Raw genomic sequence first — 20,238 nt, forward strand, 5'->3', positions numbered from 1 at the left:
AAAACTAGAGATCATTCATTAGCCTGCTAAGCAAATTAGGTTTGTTAATAGTGATTTATTTGTTTATTTGTTTTTGGCTGCGTTGGGTCTTCGTTGCTGCACACGGGCTTTCTCTAGTTGCGGCGAGTGGGGGCTACTCTTCACTGCGGTGCGCGGGCTTCTCATTGCGGTGGCTTCTCTTTGTTGCAGAGCACGGGCTCTAGGCACGCAGGCTTCAGTAGTTGTGGAGCATGGGCTCAGTGGCTGTGGCTTGAGGGCTCTAGAGCGCAGGCTCAGTAGTTGTGGCACACGTGCTTAGTTGCTCCACGGCATGTGGGATCTTCCCGGACCAGAGCTTGAACCCATGTCCCCTGCATTGGCAGGCGGATTCTTAACCACTGCGCCACCAGGGAAGTCCCAACAGTGATTTATAATGCCAATCCTTGGGTAACTGTGTTGGTCCTTTCAAGTATATGTGTACAGGACCTGACAGTTTATTAACTGCGCTATATCTAAACCACTTGTCACCCGGGTGCTTTGGTTAAAATGACACTGTGTTTTAAATGGGTAAACATTTTTACACAAGCAAAACGCGTCTTAAATGTTTGGCTTCTGAAGTACTGGGAGAAAAGTAAAGTGTCTCAAACTATCTAAGCCTCCAATAACTCTTGTTTACTGCTAGAGCTAACTATAGGAAAATGTGACACTTGGAGTTAAAGTAGCACTTTTCCTTTTTAACAAGCCCCAGTTGTGTTTTTTAACCTCTTTTCAAATGATACTCTTGGTATTTCACCAAGCTCTAAGTTTCTTATGCAATGGACTGGGAGGCATTTAATTTACAATTTCAGGAAAAATATTTTTTAAAGCAGTTAAGCAAAGGAATGAGTCCTTTGATCTGAAATAGTCTGATTGATAGTCCAAAAAACTCCAGACCAGCTAATAAATCTATCAAAATAAAGGTTGGGTGGGTAGTCAGAGAAAACCTTGGGGTTTGACATGGCCCTTGGCTCAGTTTATACAGCTCATACCAACTAATTCAACGTTTCTGTAATTTGGAAATCTCCAACAAGGATAAGACAACTGCCCTTAAAGCCAGTGTAGGGGAATAAATAAAGTTAATTTCTGAATTCCATGACAGTGACCTGTACGCTCCCTCTGGGTCTGTCAATGCACTTTGCTTAAGCCTTTACTGCATCATCTCTATGACAGTAGGGATATACTAGCTATGGGACAGAATAAATTTATAGCCTATTTCTATGTGCTAACATAACTGAATAATGCAAATATAAAACACTGTTCACTATTGTTAATTTCAAAGAAAGGCAGACTTGGTCACGCAATCAAAATCTGGAAACTCTTCAATGTTGACACTAAGAGCAGTGTTCATTAAGCAGTAAGGGGACTATGGCCTTGCACTCCTGGGGCTCAAAGGACAGTGGAGAAAGGTAGCAAAGCCTATCAAAAGGGCTGGTCCCATGTGGCAGACATTTAGGTGTGAGGCAGACAGAATCACGGATCTTGGACTATTAGAACCAAAGGCCCTTTAGCAATTATCTAGTCCAGTGGCTGGTGAAAACTTTTTTTTCCTCAAATCATTTTTTGTTTTGGAAAACGATTTACTTTCTCCAAATCTGAGGGGCCAAAGAGGAGGGGGAGAAGACAGGGAGACCAGGCAGAGGGCTAGATCCCATATCCATGAGGAGCCCCTGGATTTTCATCTTACCTCCCTAATTAGAGTTTGCAACAGCCAACAACAAAGATTCCTATAGATAGAAAATGTTTAAAGATACTTAGCCTATCCCCTCACAGAAATGTTGAGAAAATGAGAGTGTTGGGGGATTGGTGGCAGCTGGAGACACCAACTGATTCTTTCAAATCTGTTTATTTTATTTACCAAATTTCTCAATCCCCTTGTACTTCATGAGGAAGCTAACAATGGTGTGGGGACAGAAGACAATTTCCACAGGGTGAGCTAGAAGAGTCATCCCACTGTACAGATTCTACAAATGAGTAAACGCTCACGCAAATTTAACTTGTTATGTTCACTTAATCAGGGTATGTTGCTCGTGGCTCACAGATGCTATTCCCAAAATCAAAGTGTTAACAACCAATCAAAAACACTTTAAAAAGGTAAGGACTGGAAATGGAAAATAAAATTATATTTTTAGTCTAAGTCCCTTGAAATTAGAGTTTATTGGTGCCTCACATGGAAGAATCTGTCGGAATGCAGATACTTAGCCCAGATATAAATCAACCCTCCAGTGTAAATAAGATTAATTCTGTGGTTCCTAATCTTAAGGAAACACCTACTTAAGTGTAGCGTCTAGTTTTGTTACTTTCTAGGAGGTAAATATAGTTCAGGGAAGTATTTTAAATGTTACAGTTCAAAACTGTGGCAACTACCATTAGAAAGAACAACTGATTTCATTTGCCCAAATGCTTCTGCATAGTACACAGACAGCTTCAAAATCATTAGCAATGTCCTAGATTTTAAGGTGACTGATAGGTTACAAGGTTTTTGTTGTATTATTATAATCAAAATAATATTCAGTAAAATTCTTATATTAAATATTACATAATTAACCATTTTAGTGACGTTGTGCTCACTTTGGATACAGGGAACCTCTGAGGCTGTTTCAAACGTGCGTAGGTGATTCACTGGGTAACTGTTAGGGGCCACTTAGGGAAATTACATCAACAACCACATCTCAAAGACATTTTGTGATAGGCATACGACTGAATTTTCAGGACATACTGAAGTTCTTACAGGATATTATTGTTTCAATATAAATTTAAATTTGGGTGGCAATGTTTTGTTCTCTTGTTATTTTGGCCACATCTTGAAACTATCATTGAAGATAATTAAATTTTTAACTATGTACGCTAACTTCCAAACTCATTATGTTTCTGAAATAGAATCTCTTCTTTCCTGGGATTCCTATTCCAAGTAAAAGAAGCATCACAATCATCAATCCTTGGTTTGATGACTCATTTTTACCAGTTCGCTAAGCTAAGTTCAGGTCTCCCTGTAAACCGTCTCCTTCCTACCCGCCCAACTCCTTTCCCTGTGCTTTTCTCCCTATTGCTCCCTCTGCCTCAAACTTTGTTCCACCTTTTCTTTATCTGTTGAAAATATAAGTCTCCATCAAGTTCTGCACAATTTATGCCTCCTACAATTAACTCACCCTAACATATACCCCCAAGTGTTCTACTTACATTTCTCATAGGACTGATCAATTTGCTCTGTATCAAATTCAACTACATAACCTAGACTTGAGGGCCAAGCTTACATCTTATTTATCTTGAGAACTAAGAATAGATACTTAACACATACCTGACAATTAAAAGCAATTGAATTCTCCATCTGTGAGCTGTTTTCCAACTCAGTTTTTACCAATGGGTCTAAAAGTCCCCTATAATAACTGGAGATGCCTGATGAAATTCAGATTTTAAAAATTTCCATTAAAATGGAAACTTGTCAGTAAATAAGTAATGGCCAATAATTCATTTACTCAGAGTTAATTACTAATAAATATAAATGCTGGAGTCTTATTTGAGTGACATCTTTAAAATACTCAGTGTTATTTACCTTAAATATAAGCACTCAAAGGTTAGGAATAAATACTTGAGATACAAAACCCTCTCACAGCATCACTAGCAAGTACTGGCAGGTGGGAAGTAAGATGACTTTGGGTGGGGTTGCAGTCAAGGCCAGGTTGATATATTTGCACTTTTAAGTTAAAACCCATGGAAACATTATAAAGTCTAAGAATGTTAGGTCTCTGTACAGCCCCAAACCTCTCATTTAAGTACAATGTGTCAAAATGTTTAAAAGCATCACAAAGGAAAGGATCTGGGTTTAGGGAAGACTAAATTCCCTGAGAAGGGGGTCATAGTTTTTTACTTCTATAACCCATCACCTAGAACAGTGCCTGCCAGAGAAGGTGCTTAATACCTACTGAAAGACAAAATGTCGAAAGTGTCTGTTTAAAGAAAAGCTCAGTCTATTAGATAAACAATTACATTTTTTTGAAAGTTTGATCTTTTTAAAGAAACTCATTTGACTCTTACCTAACAATAAAGTCCACTCTGAGATTTTAAAAAGAAGCAACTATGGTTATACAAAATACCACCAATCAGTTTTGAGAGTCATAAACTTACAGAAAAAAAAAATATTTTAAGGGTTTATACAGTCAAAAGCCTAGGACAAAGAATTTAATCCCTTTATGACCTTATAACTTTGAATGGAAAGTCACAAGGTCAATATTTTGCACCTACTGCCTGTTACCAGCACTATCAACATTGTTTCTTAAGTAATTCTACAGCACAGGAAAACAGTAATAACACAAATCCCATCACTACACAATTCCCCTTTATTATATAATGTGGTAGTTTTTTTAAATCACCAGGTAGAAGTGGGTTGGTTTCCTTGATAAAGAGTGTATATTACTAGATGTGAGTCAAATGAGGAGGATGAAAAATATTAGTTGAGAACCATTAAGAAAACGCTCTGTATCACTGGAGTGTACAAAAGCAAGATCCAAGCTCTTTGAGACTATGGGCCTAAGACACTTAAATTCAAACCTGGAAGAAGGCTGAAAATTATCCAGAGAAGCAGGCAGGACCTGTCACCTAAATAAAACAACACCAGGGATCAAGTTCAGCCTGACAAGTAACTTACTGCTGCACCAATGGTAGCTCCCAACTACCAGCTTATGGAGTCCAGTGCTTGTAAAGAGGGACTCCGGATCTTTCCTGTGATGACACACCAGACCTCTGGCAACTAGGAGATGTTCTTACTGGTCTTCTCACTCTACTGCCTGCAGTTACCTCATTTGGGTAGGCTGGGGCGTCCGCTTTTTAGTGACAGCCAGCAGCAAGCATGTGACACAACCTCATAAACTTGAACCTGCTGAACAGGTCTTTCTTAACCTCCCAGTCCAACCCCAAGAGCTATCAGCAGCCTTTAAATGCCTCAAGTCTAAGGGAGAAAATCAACAAATAACTTTAATAGACAAATTAAACAACCATAATATGTGGACAGCCTACAGAATATTTCATTCCAACCTCATCATGATCATAGAGGATCACAGAGAAGGAATTCCATATTTGTTTTATGTTTCTATACGGAGTAAACTGAGATACAGCTGACCAAACACAAAATCCTAGGCTCCAGAGAAAGCTACGAGAAGAATGTAATGGGAATAAAATATTCCTATCCTACAGTTACAAATTACAACATTTACTTTTTATCATGAATTTCTAGTGGTAATCCTCTACCACCACAACATCGCACAACCACTTAATGAGGCCAAGTTTATTCCATCACACACTACAGTGGGAATAACGAAAGAGAATACATATTATTTCCTATTAATGAGAGCTGTTTTGCGTGCATTAAATATCTTATTTAATAATCACAACTCTCTTAGGTAGATAAAGATGAGGAAACAGACTCAGAGACATCAAATAATTCACCCAAGGGCACACAGTAGTCTTCATATCATTCAGTCTCTAAATTCTTAATTGTATACTATGTATAATAAAACTTCAAATACATGTAAAAGAAGAAAGTAAAGAAAATGTGTTCACTGCATCAATGTTTAAAAAAAAAAAAAAAAAGAAAATCCTACACATTCCAGCAAGTTTTGGTACTCTCGCCAAAAAAATAAAAAAGCAAATAGATTCCAACTAGTCTATACTTCCATTTATATTTAGAATATGAGCTGGGCATGAGTATGTAATGAATATATATGTGTGTCTCTCTGTGTATATAACACCCACATTATTCAAAGCTCCCAAAAATGTGAAAAGTTTGTTCCAATCCTTCTCTATTTTGTCTACTTTAAGAATTCTTTGCAATATGCTTATGTAAATACTGATTTTAGCTGCTGTTCTCATTTCTCAAATCTTCAGCTTATAAATGGATTGGAAAAGTGACAGACCTAAGCAGACATCTTTGGAACACAAAACCAAGGAGATATAAACAAATACAACTAAATCAAAAACAAAGGTTTCTTCTTAAAACCCTTTAACTTACCACAACTGATAAATGAAAAGAATGGAAAGAAAGTAAAATATACTGGCTGTGGATAAGGTACACACACGTGTGTGTGTGTACACATACACATGCACGTGCATATAGGTAGGTGGGCGTCTATTTTATTAGCACACACAATGATCAGCATTTTACCTTAGTTCACTAAAAGCTCTACAGGAGCATACAGTCTGAATGAAGGAAGATTCTGAAGTTAGAGTAACGTTGGGGCAAGGGAGAGTATTTAAGAAAACAGTTCCAGGCTGTTAAACTCAAGAGGTGAGTACCTTCAGTTTTCTTATACCAGAATTCACATTATGGTTCAATTGCATTAATAGCTCTTTGACTCTGCAGGTGATTTGCCTCCGTCCCCACTTCAAAGAGATGCTGAAGAGGATTAAAGTCGAAATATCACCATTCCACTTACCTGATGTTGAACCTTCATTACAGACTTAAGTAAAGGTTGTTATGACATCATAGATCATAAAACACACTGCAAAGAATATGTTGGCCTGAAACTACTAAAAGTTGTGAATATACTATTTTCCACTTATAAGTGTGAAACTCACCAATGCTGAAGTTAGTACCTGAAATTAAGTATTACATGTGATATTGTTGATACGAAAATTGAAAGAGAAGACACTTTTTGATGAGGACTTGGCAATAATATCAGTGGATTTTGCACTTTGATAACATAATAATCTCACTATTGGAAACACATTCTAAGTAGAGCATTTTTGTCATAGTTGAGAGCTGAACATACATCTGGTATGTATCTTCTTCATGTAAGCTAATAATACTACAGATTTTTTATATATAAGCAAAGTAATATTAAGGATAATTTTTCCAAAATAAGAAAAAAGCTTTTATACTCATCCAAAATTGTGTAAGTGTAAAATTTATTTGAGATTCATAATTGCAAAGACTCTTTATTCACAGGAACCTATCATTAGAGAATTAAAATAAACATTCCTGGAATTAGAGAGAAAAATAAGTGACCAAAAGCATAATAAAATTCTCAGTGCTTCTAGAGGTGACTTTCTTCTTTCAGAGTGCTCACACGGACAGTTAAAAATATATATATTAGAATGTTCAGTCTAGAAGTGATCAAAGGCTGAGTCAGTGGCATTGGCCTTCTTCTGCTGAAGAAATCAAAGAGGGGGAATTTAGCTTTTGGATAGAGAATAAACATTGGCAGTCTCCAGATTTTACTTCCAACATCTCAACCCACATCCAGCCTGGTGTGAAGAGATGGCAGATGGGAATACTTCTGTTATTTCAACTGCTGAAGCAGGATCCTGTTTCAGCACCCTGCTTGTTTCTGTAAGCATGAATATTCAACCATAATAAGGAGTAATGATGTGTGCTGACTGTATTAAGCAGGTACCAAAAAAAACTTTACCCTTTTTCTCCTCATATCATAGATTAAGATAAAAAAAAAAAAATCAACATTTAGAAAATGCCACTTCTTCCAAGCTTGGAAAAGACTTATTATTCAATGAAATGATGCTTGTTTTCATGAATTTAACATAAATGTATGGAGACAAATGGGCAGAAGAAAACCAGAGTAATTAGCATTTTAGAGGGAAGAAATTTAAAGGCAATGAAACTGAATCAGTAATTATTTTCCACTTCATTTTCATGATTTCATTATTTTCTCAGAAAATGCTGAGTAGATATTAGAGTATCAGTGTTTGTCATTTGGAACATAAATCATATTCCTTTAAATTCCTTAAATTCCTTTAAATACTACAACAAATGTCTACACTGGCATGTTATCCTGTTGTGTAAATAATGTCTATTTGTAATTCTCTTTTATTTATATCTTGAAAAGTATTATTGAATCCAAGAAGGGTAATTTAGCTACAGATAAAAGAAATGAAGTGACAATTTCTTTATAAATGAGAAATATTGTGATAAGCCCTGAGGTATGTCACCATCCACACCCTTCTCAAAGGACAGAAATAAGGTCTTGAAATGAAATAATACATCTATATTTGATAAAATGAGGAGTTTAATGATTGAAGAAAAAATAATCTGAAGGCCACCTACTCAGACTGTGAGGGAAAACATCCATTAAAACACCACCTCTCATCAAAATTAAAAAGTGGCAATTCATCGTATATGTGGGGAAGTTCTTCAAGAGATCTTAAAATGAATATACACCTCAATGCATAAATTGAACTCTGTCCACCACACGACACTTCTCACTAAAAACACCATTTTGTAGGAAAGGTGGCATGAGGCAGTCACGTTTCCCTGTATCCCCCGTACACTGCCAGGTAAGGAGCAAATGTTCTGGGTACTGGGAACCAGGCCCACATCACAGACTGACTTGTGATCCCTAGAGCCCAGCAGGTTATGTATTTTAAAAGTGAAACAACTCTTAGTAAAAGGATGGACATCAGTCTGCTCTTTAGGACTGAGAGGGAATTTCTTGGATTTTTTTCACATCCTAATGAGCATACATTATACAAGTAAATCAATGCCAATACGAGGCACACATGTGGAAGTTGAGATAAACTTACGAAGTAGCCTGTTCCCAAGCTGGAAGGAGCTGAACTCTGCAAGAAAGCATAAAGACAAAGTGGAAAATCAGCAATGGTTTTTAACACATTCCAATCCACACAGCTCATTACCAGTCCTTCGCAGGCTTTTCATCACTACACCACATTGCCTGTATACGCGGCCCCTTGTCATCTGCTACTGATACAAACACCGTGTTGCTTAATTTTCCCCTTTACATCTCTCAGCAACTCAGAGATGCTAACGTGCTATTTACTGAATTCCAAGATTCTGCGGTGGCTGTAATTGCCAATTTATTTGACAGGCAGCTGGGTAATGAATTAATGATGGCATTTCGCCCTGCACTGAGACTAAACAGACACGCATCAGCCTCCCTCCCTGACTTGCTGACATTCAATGCCCTGGTCTCAAGCTACTCAGTTTTGTGGCCGCAAAGGGGCAGGCAAGAGGAAAAAGCCCAGACTGACTTGAAAATAAAAAGCCCAGTGGGTTTGGATGACTTTTCCAGTGTGTGACCTACTTGCCAGTTTATCCCCTCAAGGCACCAGTTAGTACACACAGAGTTCTTTTCAAAAATGAGACATTTTGTAAACATAATTAGTAGACTAAAATGCAAAGAATGTGTGGGTAAAGGGAAGTAGTGAAAAGCACCATTTTTCTAAAGGTTTTAGTAACAAAAATTATCAATTTAGGGTTCCATAGTTCTCACACACAGGGAACTAAAGAACAGTGATGCTGGAAGGTACGTGCGGTATCACTTCTTAGGGGAAAGAGACCCCCCAAAAAGAACTTGGTTTGTGCTTTAAACTTGTCTGTTTTTGTATGTTTGTTTATTTTTTCCTAAAATCTCTCATTACAAATTCTTTAATTTTTAGTGTCCTCTTTATGAACAAGAGAGGCCCCAAATAAGTTTGAAACAAAAAGAACACGAGCACTGAGGCAGCCCTCAGGTCTCAGCTAAGCATCCTTGCACCAGCAAGGCCTCTCCCTGCCTAGCTTGGGTCGGCTGTTACACATTCCATGGAGGGACCGGACTTCCACGGTGATGCACCAGTTACTTAGGTAACCTCTAACTGTTCCACCGAAATGTCCTGTCCCTACTCTGCAAACCACAGGTAGCAGGGACCATCTGCTTGACTCATCATGGCTTCCCCAGAGCTTAGCTCAATGCCTTGCACACAGGATGCAGTTAATAAGTATTTGTTGAATTAATGTATAAATAAATGAATGAATGAATGGATTGTATGGGAGTGGGGCTCAGGTGAATTTAATACCTCCAAAAATACGGTAGATGTGATTCTTAATTTTACACTGGCTTTGAGAAGGAAATAATAGTGCTGTAAGTACAAACAGCATCCGCATCAAACAAGGACAGTCAGCTCCTAAATGCAGCTCCCAAAGCAAAACTTTCTTCCCCTCAGTGCTCCAGACAGGCTCAGGGGAATAAAGAACGCTGATGTGTGATCCTGTACACTGGACTTGATTTTCAGAAATCCTGTTTCATTCTTGATCCCGTAAACAGTATGTAGGGATATGCACAGTAGTCATGGAGACAGCTTCTCAGCAGTGATTAGCCATGTGACAGCATCACCTGTTTTCGGCACCTACAACCCTCCGTGGAACAGAGGAAGGCAAAAGCCAAGTTAGATCTCCACTAGCCTGGAGTCATGCCCCAGGGAGGTAAATTCACTTTAGGGTGAATTTCTCGGAGAGAGAGCATGGGATTTGTTAATTTTGGTATTTTTCCCCCTTTCTGCAAATGCATTTTATCCAAGAAGCAGAAGGGCCTCTTCAAACCCACCTCCCCACCCCCACATACGTATCATCTTATTGTATACCAAAGAAAATGACATCCTTCTGGTCTCGGGAAGCTCTGTTCTACTCATTTTGCATATATATTGTACATTACTCAGGGAGCTGGGTGGAGAGGATGGCTTTGTTGCGCATATTTGTTCTGCCTATTGTTTATGCAGGTCTGACTGAATGAGGGAACAGTGGGTATCATTTCAATTTCTGATGTCAACATCAAATTACTTATTTAATTTCATGCCTGGCGAAGCATTGTATAGCTACACGCAGAATCATTTCACTTCATTTGTTATGCTGTGTTTTCGTGGCGATTGGCTTGCCTTCCAACTGACAGCTTTAATTACGACATGAATTTGATTGCACTGCCGAGGAATTAACATAATGCAACAAAGCATTTAAGCACCCTGCCTTATAACACCCCCCACACACACACACACATGCACGAACACAGACACACACATGAAGGAACACAGACACTAGATCCTCGTGTACATTAAAGGTCTGCTGGAGTTTCAGCATTTGCTAGAAAGCATAAAGAACCTTAGAGTCAAAGGCTACCCACATTTACCAACCCACTGGACTCACCTTTTTTTTTTTTAAATAGAAAAAGATTTGTGGCATTAAGTTACAATTTCTGGACCTGGCAGAAAACTTCGTGGAAAAACCCTTCTAATCTACTTTGCCAAATGTCCATGGCATTGACATTTCCTTCCCTCTAACTCTCTTCCCCAGCACATTTTTCTTGGTCAGTTGCCAACTCCCTTTAATCATCGCTGGAGAATTTGAACAGAAATATCTCTGAAATAAAGAGATTTCTCCTTGTCCAGTTCTATAAGCCCAAGAATCTGCTATGGCCCTGTATTTAGTGGGACACTATTCCTGGTCACCAGCAGGACCTCCACCCTCATACACAAAGGTATAACAGAAGTTCTGAGACCAGCAACAGGCAGAAGTCAGGGTTTCACTGATAGCTCAGGACACATATCACATCCTTGAGGCCTTGCTATCCAAAAGGCCCAGAAGAGCCTCGGTCATATATACCTAATCTAAGTCTGTATCTAAATATAGCTGGCAATATTTGATAGCTTTAACATTTTTCCGAGTCACAAAATCCATGAACACCTTAAACCATGGGCAACAACAGATTATGCTACAAGAATTAAATATTTTAAAACAGCTTTTTTATTGTTAGAAATGTATTATGTTAGCTATTTGCTTACAGATGTGCATCTAGGGATTGTTACTGTTTTCTCATGTTATAGAAGAAGAGACAGATACCAAGAGGTAAAGGCTTAGGAAAGCAGACAGGTGGTGATGCCCTGACCACTGAACCATTTCATGGAATCAAGCTGATTTTAACTTTCTGTGTTTCCCCAATTTATAATGAGAGGAAGGGTCTTCCATTTTTCTTGCTTGGAGAGAGAAGGCATACTCTGTCCAAACTATATAGCAAAAGTGGCCATAGAATCTAAAAAAGGCTACGAGTCAAAATGAGGGCTGAAAAACTAAAAGGAGATTTTTTTTTAAATGCAATAAATAAAAGCATCCTTGGATTCAAAAGCATTTGAAATAATACCATATGCCCACATGTTTAGGCAACTATGCTGAATAATGAAAAAGGCTTCATTCTTATTTCTTCAAGTGGTAGAGTTGCCAATTCATTCATATTTTCAATGCATTAGGTAGAAATGAGAGGTATAGAGAGACTGAGAAAATAGAGTATGAGAATGTATTTAGCAGTTTACATGAGAAGACAAGAACATGAAGAAATTCCAGCCAGCTGGCTATGTGATATGTGATTTCCGGGCTCATTATAAGCTAGCTCCTGTTTAACATGGTCTTTTCATTCTGGGTTTGTTTTGTTTTGTTTTTTTCAGATTTGACCACTGCTCCAGCAATCTCTGCAAATTACCCACCTCAGTCTATTACATGGCAAAGGAGAGCTTTCTTACAAACACACTCTGCCTCAATCTCCAAGCTACGTGGGCTGCAGGAATAGTAATGGGATGCACAGTTGAAAGACATTTTCCAGGAAGGAGAATGTTGCTGCTAACATTCAAGTCTGCAAGTGGATATTCATTAAATGCTCATTCTACTCTTCTCACTGCCCCCCACCTGACTCTCTATCCATCTCTGTCATTGAGTCATCATTGAAGCTATGCATTAAACTCATGAAGTTAACATTTCTGTTTTAACAGCTTACCTACAACAAGGGATTTCACAAATCGATTATCCATCCAAAATAGATGTACTCCATTCATCAGAGATCTACACAAAGAGGCCATGGCTACTATTAAGGCTCCCTAAGTATGGGACAGATGTGCATTCCACCCCGAGAGGAAAATGCATGCTCTGACCCTAGGGCTAATTTAAATAGAATAATTTAAAATTCTTCCAAATCATCATTTGTGTCTGACATCCCTGCCTACCCACCTCCATGTTATGCTTTTCTCTCTTGGGAGTAAAAAGCAGAAGGATCATGCTAAGAATCACTTGGCCAACTATGTTTCTTACAAAGGTCACAAGACAAGCTCGATTACTTTCTGTAGTGGTTTAGAAAGCAATGACAATTTAAAGAACCTAAAATCTTAATCCTAAGAAATGTGCCTTGGAGGTAAGATTACTAATAACTTACAAAGATGCAAACTATATTTAAATGGAGAAATGAGCTACTAGTGGGAGTAAAAATGGGGGCACAACTTGAAAAAAGCATCAGGTGTGGAAATGGTCACTTCCAAATTCAATTTTCAACCCTCTGTTATAGCCCATCTCCAACTGTTATCAGCTCTCATCTATATTCAACAGCCTTCCAACTCCTTTCCCTAATTTCACCCTTGTGTTCACGTTTACCTGCATTTCTTCATATAAAAGGAAAAGTAAACATTGTAAAGGAAAAATTGTTAACAATTCCTTCTAACATCTTTGAGAGGCTTTTTAAATACTAACCTATATAGTGGGTTAAATAGTGTTCCCCTAAAATTATAGGGCCTGCTTGGAACCTCAAAATGTGATTGTGAGGGTTAATTTTATGCGTCAGCTTGGCTAGGCCACTGGGTACCCAGATAGTTGCTCAAACATTATTCTGGGTGTTACCATGAGGGTGTTTTGGGATGAGTTTAACATTTAAATCAACAGGCTGAGTAAAGCCCTCCCTAGGGTGGGCCTCATCCAGTCAGTTTAATAGGACAAAAGGGATGACCATACTCAGAAGAAGAGGGAATTCCTCTGTCTGTCTCAGCCTTCAAGCTGGGACAACAGTTTTTTCCTGCTTTTAGACTCAAACTGAAACACAGACTTTTCCTGGGTGTCAATCCTTCTCGTCTTTAGGGTTTGTTCAGACTTTTGCGCTCAGACTGGATCTAACCATCAGCTCTCCCAGGAGTCCAGCTTGCTGACTACACATTTTGAGACTTGTCAGCCTCCATAACTGTATATGTCTATACATCCTTTTGGCTCTGTTTCTCTTGAGAACCCTGACTGATATGACCTTGTTTGGAAATAGGGACTTTGCAGATGTAATTAAGTTGAGGTCATACTGGATTAAGGTGGGCCCTAAGTCCAATGACTGTTCTCCTTATAAGAAGAGAAGACATGAAGAGCTACAAATAGAGTAGAAGCCCATTTGAAGAGAAGCACACATCGAAGTGATGTCATTATAAGCCAAGGAACACCAATGATTGTGAGAAGCCATCAGAAGCTGGGAGAAGACAGGAAAGACTCCTTTCTGGAGACTTCAGAGAAATCATGGCCCTGCTGACACCTTAATGTTGGACTTCTAGCCTTACAAACTACGAGATAATAGATTTCTGTTGTTTTAAGCTCCCTGGCTTGTGGTCATGCATTACAGCCGCCCAGGAAACTAATACAGTACTTAGCCTGCTTACCATGAGCTAGAAGATATTATGTGACCAGCCCCTGTGTTCATTCACTCTGCTCTAGCCACACTGGCCTTTTTTCTTCCCCTTAAATATGTCCTGACTCAGGGTCATGACCCTGTCATTCCTGTTGCCTAGATGTTCTTCCTTCCTTTCATCATTCAGACTTCAGTTCAAAAATCACCAAAACAGAAAGGACTAATCCAGGGACTTCCCTGGTGGCACAGTGGATAAGAGTCTGCGCTCCCAATGCAGAGGGCCCAGATTCAATCCTTGGTCAAGGAACTAGATCCCACACGCATGCCGCAACTAAGAGTTTGCGTGCCGCAACTAAGAGTTTGCGTGCCGCAACTAAAGAGCCCGTGAGCCACAACTAAGACCCGGTGCAACCATATAAATAAATAAATATTAAAAAAAAAAAAAGGACTAATCCAATCACTCCAGTTAAAGTGGCAGCACACACCCTGCCACCCCCCACTACTGTTTAGTTTACTTCACAAAATGTATTACGCATCAAAAACAATGTTATCATTTGCTCACAGATTTTCTACTTGCCTCCTTCAATAGAATAGAAGCTTCACGAGGGCAGAGGCTTCGTCTTGTTCACCATTCAATCTCAAGTGCCCAGAACGATACCTGACACTTAAAAGGTATTTGATAAATATTTCTGGACAATCAAAACACTGACTATCCAGGAAAACACATAAAAACATGATACAGAAAAGGAAAAAGGCATAAACAAACTGGTAGGGAAAATGAAAATATGGAAAAAACAGAAAAAGAAAAGAAAGGAGAAACAGAATATCAAGAGTCTGTCACAGGTCTGGATTAGATTTTCTTCTTAAATAAAGGGAAGTTCATTGATGGTATGTCCTTTGTCTACTTCTTTCTTAACAGTAACTAGTAAACCTAACAATAAATGTTTGGGTGTTAGGTGAGAAAAAGGAGGCTAGGAAAGATGCCTGCATAGATGGGTGGATAATGGCACAGTGGCATAGATAAATCAATAAACCCCCGCAAACTTGGGAGATTCGAGGTAGAAGGAATGTCTCAAGAAGCAGCAGAAGAAACGCCTCAACTGTGATACTAAATGGACTAAAGAGCTACAGAAAAATAATATTAGAGAACTGTGCAGCACAATACTTACTAGAATTCAATCCCTTTTCACCTAATTTCTGAAATGCTTCAATTCCTTCAACATCTTGAAAGTTTTACAAGTATGAAATATGTGTCTGCCTTTTCATAATTAAAATCCTGATGTAAAATTCTTTCAGAGAGAGACACTAGAGTCATATACAGGTAGTTATCTGAATAAAGCATTAAAAATGTTTACTTCCACAGGGTGGTAGGAAGAGTTTGCTAGAGGAAGTGACATAGGAACTGCAGAAGGAAAAGAGAAAAAAAAAAAGAAGGAGACAAAAGAAACAAAAATAGGAAAATTTGAAAGTTTATATTATTTAAGAAAAAAAAAAAAAAAAAAGAGCGGTCCAGAAGGAACAAGTATAGGTAGAAACCATTGGGAAGTAGAGGGAGAGAGGGAGGATGAAGAGGTAGCTTCATATGTCCTAGTGGAGGGCTCCGCTTGTAACCTCAGGAGCGTGCCTGCAAAGGATCTTAAAGAAGAAAGTTTAATAGTGAGCTCTGACTCTTAGATAAACAACTGTGGAAGCTTTATCGAGTACAGGGCAAAGGAAACAGAGATGCGTCAGATTACATCACTGAGAGGCCACAGGAATCATCTGTGTAAGAAATGATGAGGGCATCTGAAGCATCAGTCATGTCAAGGAGAGGATAATCATAGGCAAAGGCCTCTTCAGAAATAAAGTCAGTAAATAAAGCAGAGTGACGAAGTAAACAGGATAAGTAAGACAGAGGAAGGAACAGGGCTCGATTTTGAAGATACTAGCTCTGGGATCCAATACGGAGGCAAGGAAATAAGAGAGGGAGTTCAAGTTTGAGAAAAATAGGTAAGGAGACATAGAATAATGAGCATTTTATTTGGGAGTAAGAACGGTGTTTGTCATGATTGAGATAAGCAGGTCTTGTCGAATTGACCACTGCAAGGGAATTCAAATCAGAAAGGGTAGAGAAGGCTCCTAGGGTAGGTGTAAATCTGATGCAGAAAGAAAGGGAATAAATACTTATGAGCACACTGGGTACGCCAAGAACGGTTACGTGATTCAAACACACAGTACCAGGTAATCTTTTAAAAGAAACCTAACAAGGTAGATGAAACGACCCCCATTTCACAGGTAAAGAAACGAAGGCTTGGAAAGATCAAGTTTTTTGCTCAAGGTCACATGGATAATAAATAGCAAAATAGCTGTTAAAACTTGGTGTGTTTGTAATGAAGGCCTATGATCACTTCAAAATTTGAGGCTTTTATTTACTAAGTTTAGGCCCTGAGTTTTGAAAACTTCCTCACTTACAAAATTCTGTATAAGTCAGAAGCAATATTTTCCCCCTTGAATAACTCACTATGAATATTTATATATTCAATTATTTCCCTTAACTTTTTCCTTAGTGACTAATCTAAACAAGTTACTATGTCTCCTTGACCAATGTGAGAGTCCTCGTAAACTATTATTCCCCCCTGGCAATGTCGTTTGGGGATATGTAATTTAGAAAAACCAAGCACATTTGGTTTTAAGCTTCACCCATGAGTCAAATTCTCCAGCCACACTGGAATTCTTCATTCTTACTCTTTTTGCCTGTCCAGTTTAAAAAAAAAAAAAAAAAAAGCTGGAATAATACAGTAATCTTGATTAGCTGCACTTGAGAGTAAGTCTTAACTGCCACAGCTCCTAAAAATATCACTAAAGTGAGTGGAAGACTTAAAGGGAGTTTTATCTCAGCTGAAAATCCAGAGTGGGCAACCTGGACTAACAGGGATCAAATTCAGTCTAACACCTTAAGCAACTAAAAAACTAGACAAAATGTGTGGGAAAAAAAGGTTTTTTAGAAGTTGGGCAATAGGCAGTGCTGTGATCTTAGAGAGACAGAAAGCAAATGAAATAAATTTTACAGTTGCCCCAGCTTGCTGTCTGAAGAGAGTTTTCATGCCATAGTCGGGTGGTTGGGGGTAACCCAGGTGGATCCCAGAAGCATCCCTAAGTTGAGAAGACAGAGTTGATAGTAAGAGGAAGCCAAGTCAGCTGTAATTTGCAAAGCAGAGGATGGGAGAAAAGAGAGGCTCAGAAGGCTTCCCTCTCATCTTCACCTGAGTCCATATCAGCACATCTGTGGGTAAAAAGTACCCATGGCAAGGGAAATGACCACTGAAAAGGAGCAGGTAGAACGAATGCCACAGTCACAGAGGGCAGGGAACAACTGGTATTCCCACCAGCCAGAGTGGAGAAACCTCGTAACACATCAGGAATTAGGCAGAGTATTCAGTACTGGGGAAAAATGAGCTTTAGGCTCAGAAAAAAATCAAAATATTATTTCCAAGTGGCATAATAGTAGCCCAGAATAAAGCTTAAGAATATTTATGGAAACCCAAAATACCCAGCACTCAACAAAAAAAACTTCACAATATTTGGCATCCCCCCAAAAAAAGTGTCAGGCATGCAAAAAAGCCAGAAAAATACAATCCATAAGGAGAAAAACCAATCAATAGAAACAGACTCAGAAATGACACAATTAGTAGATTAAGGGCATTAAAATGGTTAATAATAACTATTTTCCATATATTCAAGAAAGTAATGAAAGCACAAGCATGGTGATGAGAGACATGGAGATATTTTAACAAATTCCACCTCCTCATTTTCTGATAGTCATTAAAGTAATTAATTACTAATTCTCTTTTAAGAAAAAATGGAAGCATCTTTATTCTTTAAAATATTGTGTGGATATCTCTGATATCCAAAAGAGTCGTTTTGTGGCTTGACTTGTCAAAGGCTTTCATCTCAGAAGATTTTAGATTGCATTGGCCCTGAGGTAAGACTCTGCAACCTCACAACTGCTCACGTGCAGGAAATAGTGACTGGAGATTTTGAAACACCTCACTAAAAGCCAACTACTTCTTTTTCTTCCTTTCCTTTTTTTAATGTGTGTCATTTCTCCTCCTTTAATCTTTTAATAGTGTTGCAAGAAATATGAATTTTAATGATAAGCAATATAAACTCAAAGTAGATCACAGATTGGCTTGACACGAGATTGGCAAGATTGTTACAGCCCTAATATTTTTCAAATTTTTTATTATGGTAAAATAAATATATATATACAATAAAGTTAACATTTTAACCATTTTTAAGTATACAATTCAGTGGCATTAATTACATTCACAATGCTATGCAATCATCAAAACTATTTCCAAGACTATTTCATCATCACAAACAAAAATTCTGTTACGATTAAACAATAACTCCCATCTCTCACAGTCCCCCACCCCTACCACTAGTCCCTGGTAACTCCCTTTCTACTTTCTGTCTCTAGGAATTTGCATATTCTTGATATAGTCTCGATACCTCATGTAAGTGGAATCAGGCAATATTTATCCTTTAATGTCTAGATTATTTCACTTAGCATAATGTTTTCAAGGTTTGAACTTAATTCCTTTTTATGGCTAATATTCTAGTGTCCATATATGCCACTTTTTGTTCATCCATTCACCTGCTGATGGACACTTGGGATGTTTCTATTTTTTGGTTATTATAAATGATACTACAATGAAAACTGGCATATAAGTATCTCTTTAAGTACCTGGTGTTTGGGTATATACCTAAAATTGGAATTGGTGAGGTGTATGGTAATTCTCTGTTTAGCTTTCTGAGGAACTGCCAAGCTGTTTTCCACAGTGGCTGCAACATTTTACATTCCCACCAGCATGTACTAGAGTTTCAATTTCTCTATATTCATGCCAACTTGTTATTTTCCATTCTTTAAAATTATAACTATCCTAGTAGCTGTGAAGTGGTATCTCATTATGGGTTTGGTTTGCATTTCCCTAAGGACTATAATGATGAGCATGTTTCATGCGCTTATTGGTCATTTGTATATCTTCTTTGCATAAATGTCAATTCAAGCCCTTTGCCCATTTTTGAATTCTGTTGTTTATCGTTTTGTTCTTGAGTTTAGGAGCTTTTACATATTCTGGATATTAAACACTTATCAGTTATATGATTTTCAAATATTTTTCTCCCATTCTGTAGCTTTTCTTTTCACTTTCTTGATAATGCCCATTGATGCACAAAAGTATTTAATTTTGATGAAGTCCAACGTATGTATTTTCTCTTTTGTTGCTTGTGCTTTTGATGTCACATCTAAAAATCCACTGCCAAATTCAAGGTCATGAAGATTTGCCCACATGTTTTCTTCTACGAATTCTATGGCTTTAGCTCTTATACTTAGGTCATTTATTCATTTTGAGTTAATTTTTGTACATGGTGTGATGTAGGGGCCCAACTTCATTCTTTTGCATGGGAAAAACCAGTTGTCCCAGTACCACCTGTTGAAGAGAAAATTCTTTCCTAATTGAATGGATGTAAAACTTGTGTCAAAAATTACTTGGCCAGGGCTTCCCTGGTGGCGCAGTGGTTGAGAGTCTGCTTGCCGATGCAGGGGACATGGGTTCGTGCCCCGGTCCGGGAGGATCCCACATGCCGCGGAGCGGCTGGGCCCGTGAGCCATGGCCACTGAGTCTACGCGTCCGGAGCCTGTGCTCCGTAGCGGAAGAGGCCACAACAGTGAGAGGCCCACATACCACAAACAACAACAACAACAAAAATTACTTGGCCATAGATACATGGTTTTATTTATGAACTCTCAATTCTATTCTATTGGTCTATATGCCTATACTGAGAAAGAAAAACAAAGCTGAAGGTATCATGCCCCCAGACTTGAAAGTATACTACAAAGCTACAGTAATCAACACAGTATGGTACTAGCACAAAAACAGACACATGGGTCAATGGAACAGAGATTCCAGAAATAAATCCATACTCATATGGTCAATTAATATATGACAAAGGAGGCAAGAATATATGATAGGGGAAAGACAGTTTCTTTAAT

At 38.3% G+C, this 20,238-nt stretch overlaps 1 protein-coding gene across 8 annotated transcripts in view; it reads right to left on the reverse strand.

Annotated features, from left to right (window-relative positions):
• The window catches only part of AUTS2 (activator of transcription and developmental regulator AUTS2), a 1,123,834-nt gene that overhangs the window by 603,827 nt on the left and 499,769 nt on the right, over window positions 1-20,238 (reverse strand). For all 8 annotated transcript variants that reach the window (XM_033426295.2, XM_049699567.1, XM_049699565.1 and 5 more), the window contains one exon: window positions 8,545-8,580. In XM_033426295.2, coding sequence (XP_033282186.2) covers window positions 8,545-8,580 — 36 coding nt within the window. The remainder of the gene's footprint in view (window positions 1-8,544; window positions 8,581-20,238) is intronic.

This window comes from Orcinus orca, chromosome 16 (genome assembly GCF_937001465.1).
Source record: "Orcinus orca chromosome 16, mOrcOrc1.1, whole genome shotgun sequence".
NCBI lineage: Eukaryota > Metazoa > Chordata > Mammalia > Artiodactyla > Delphinidae > Orcinus > Orcinus orca.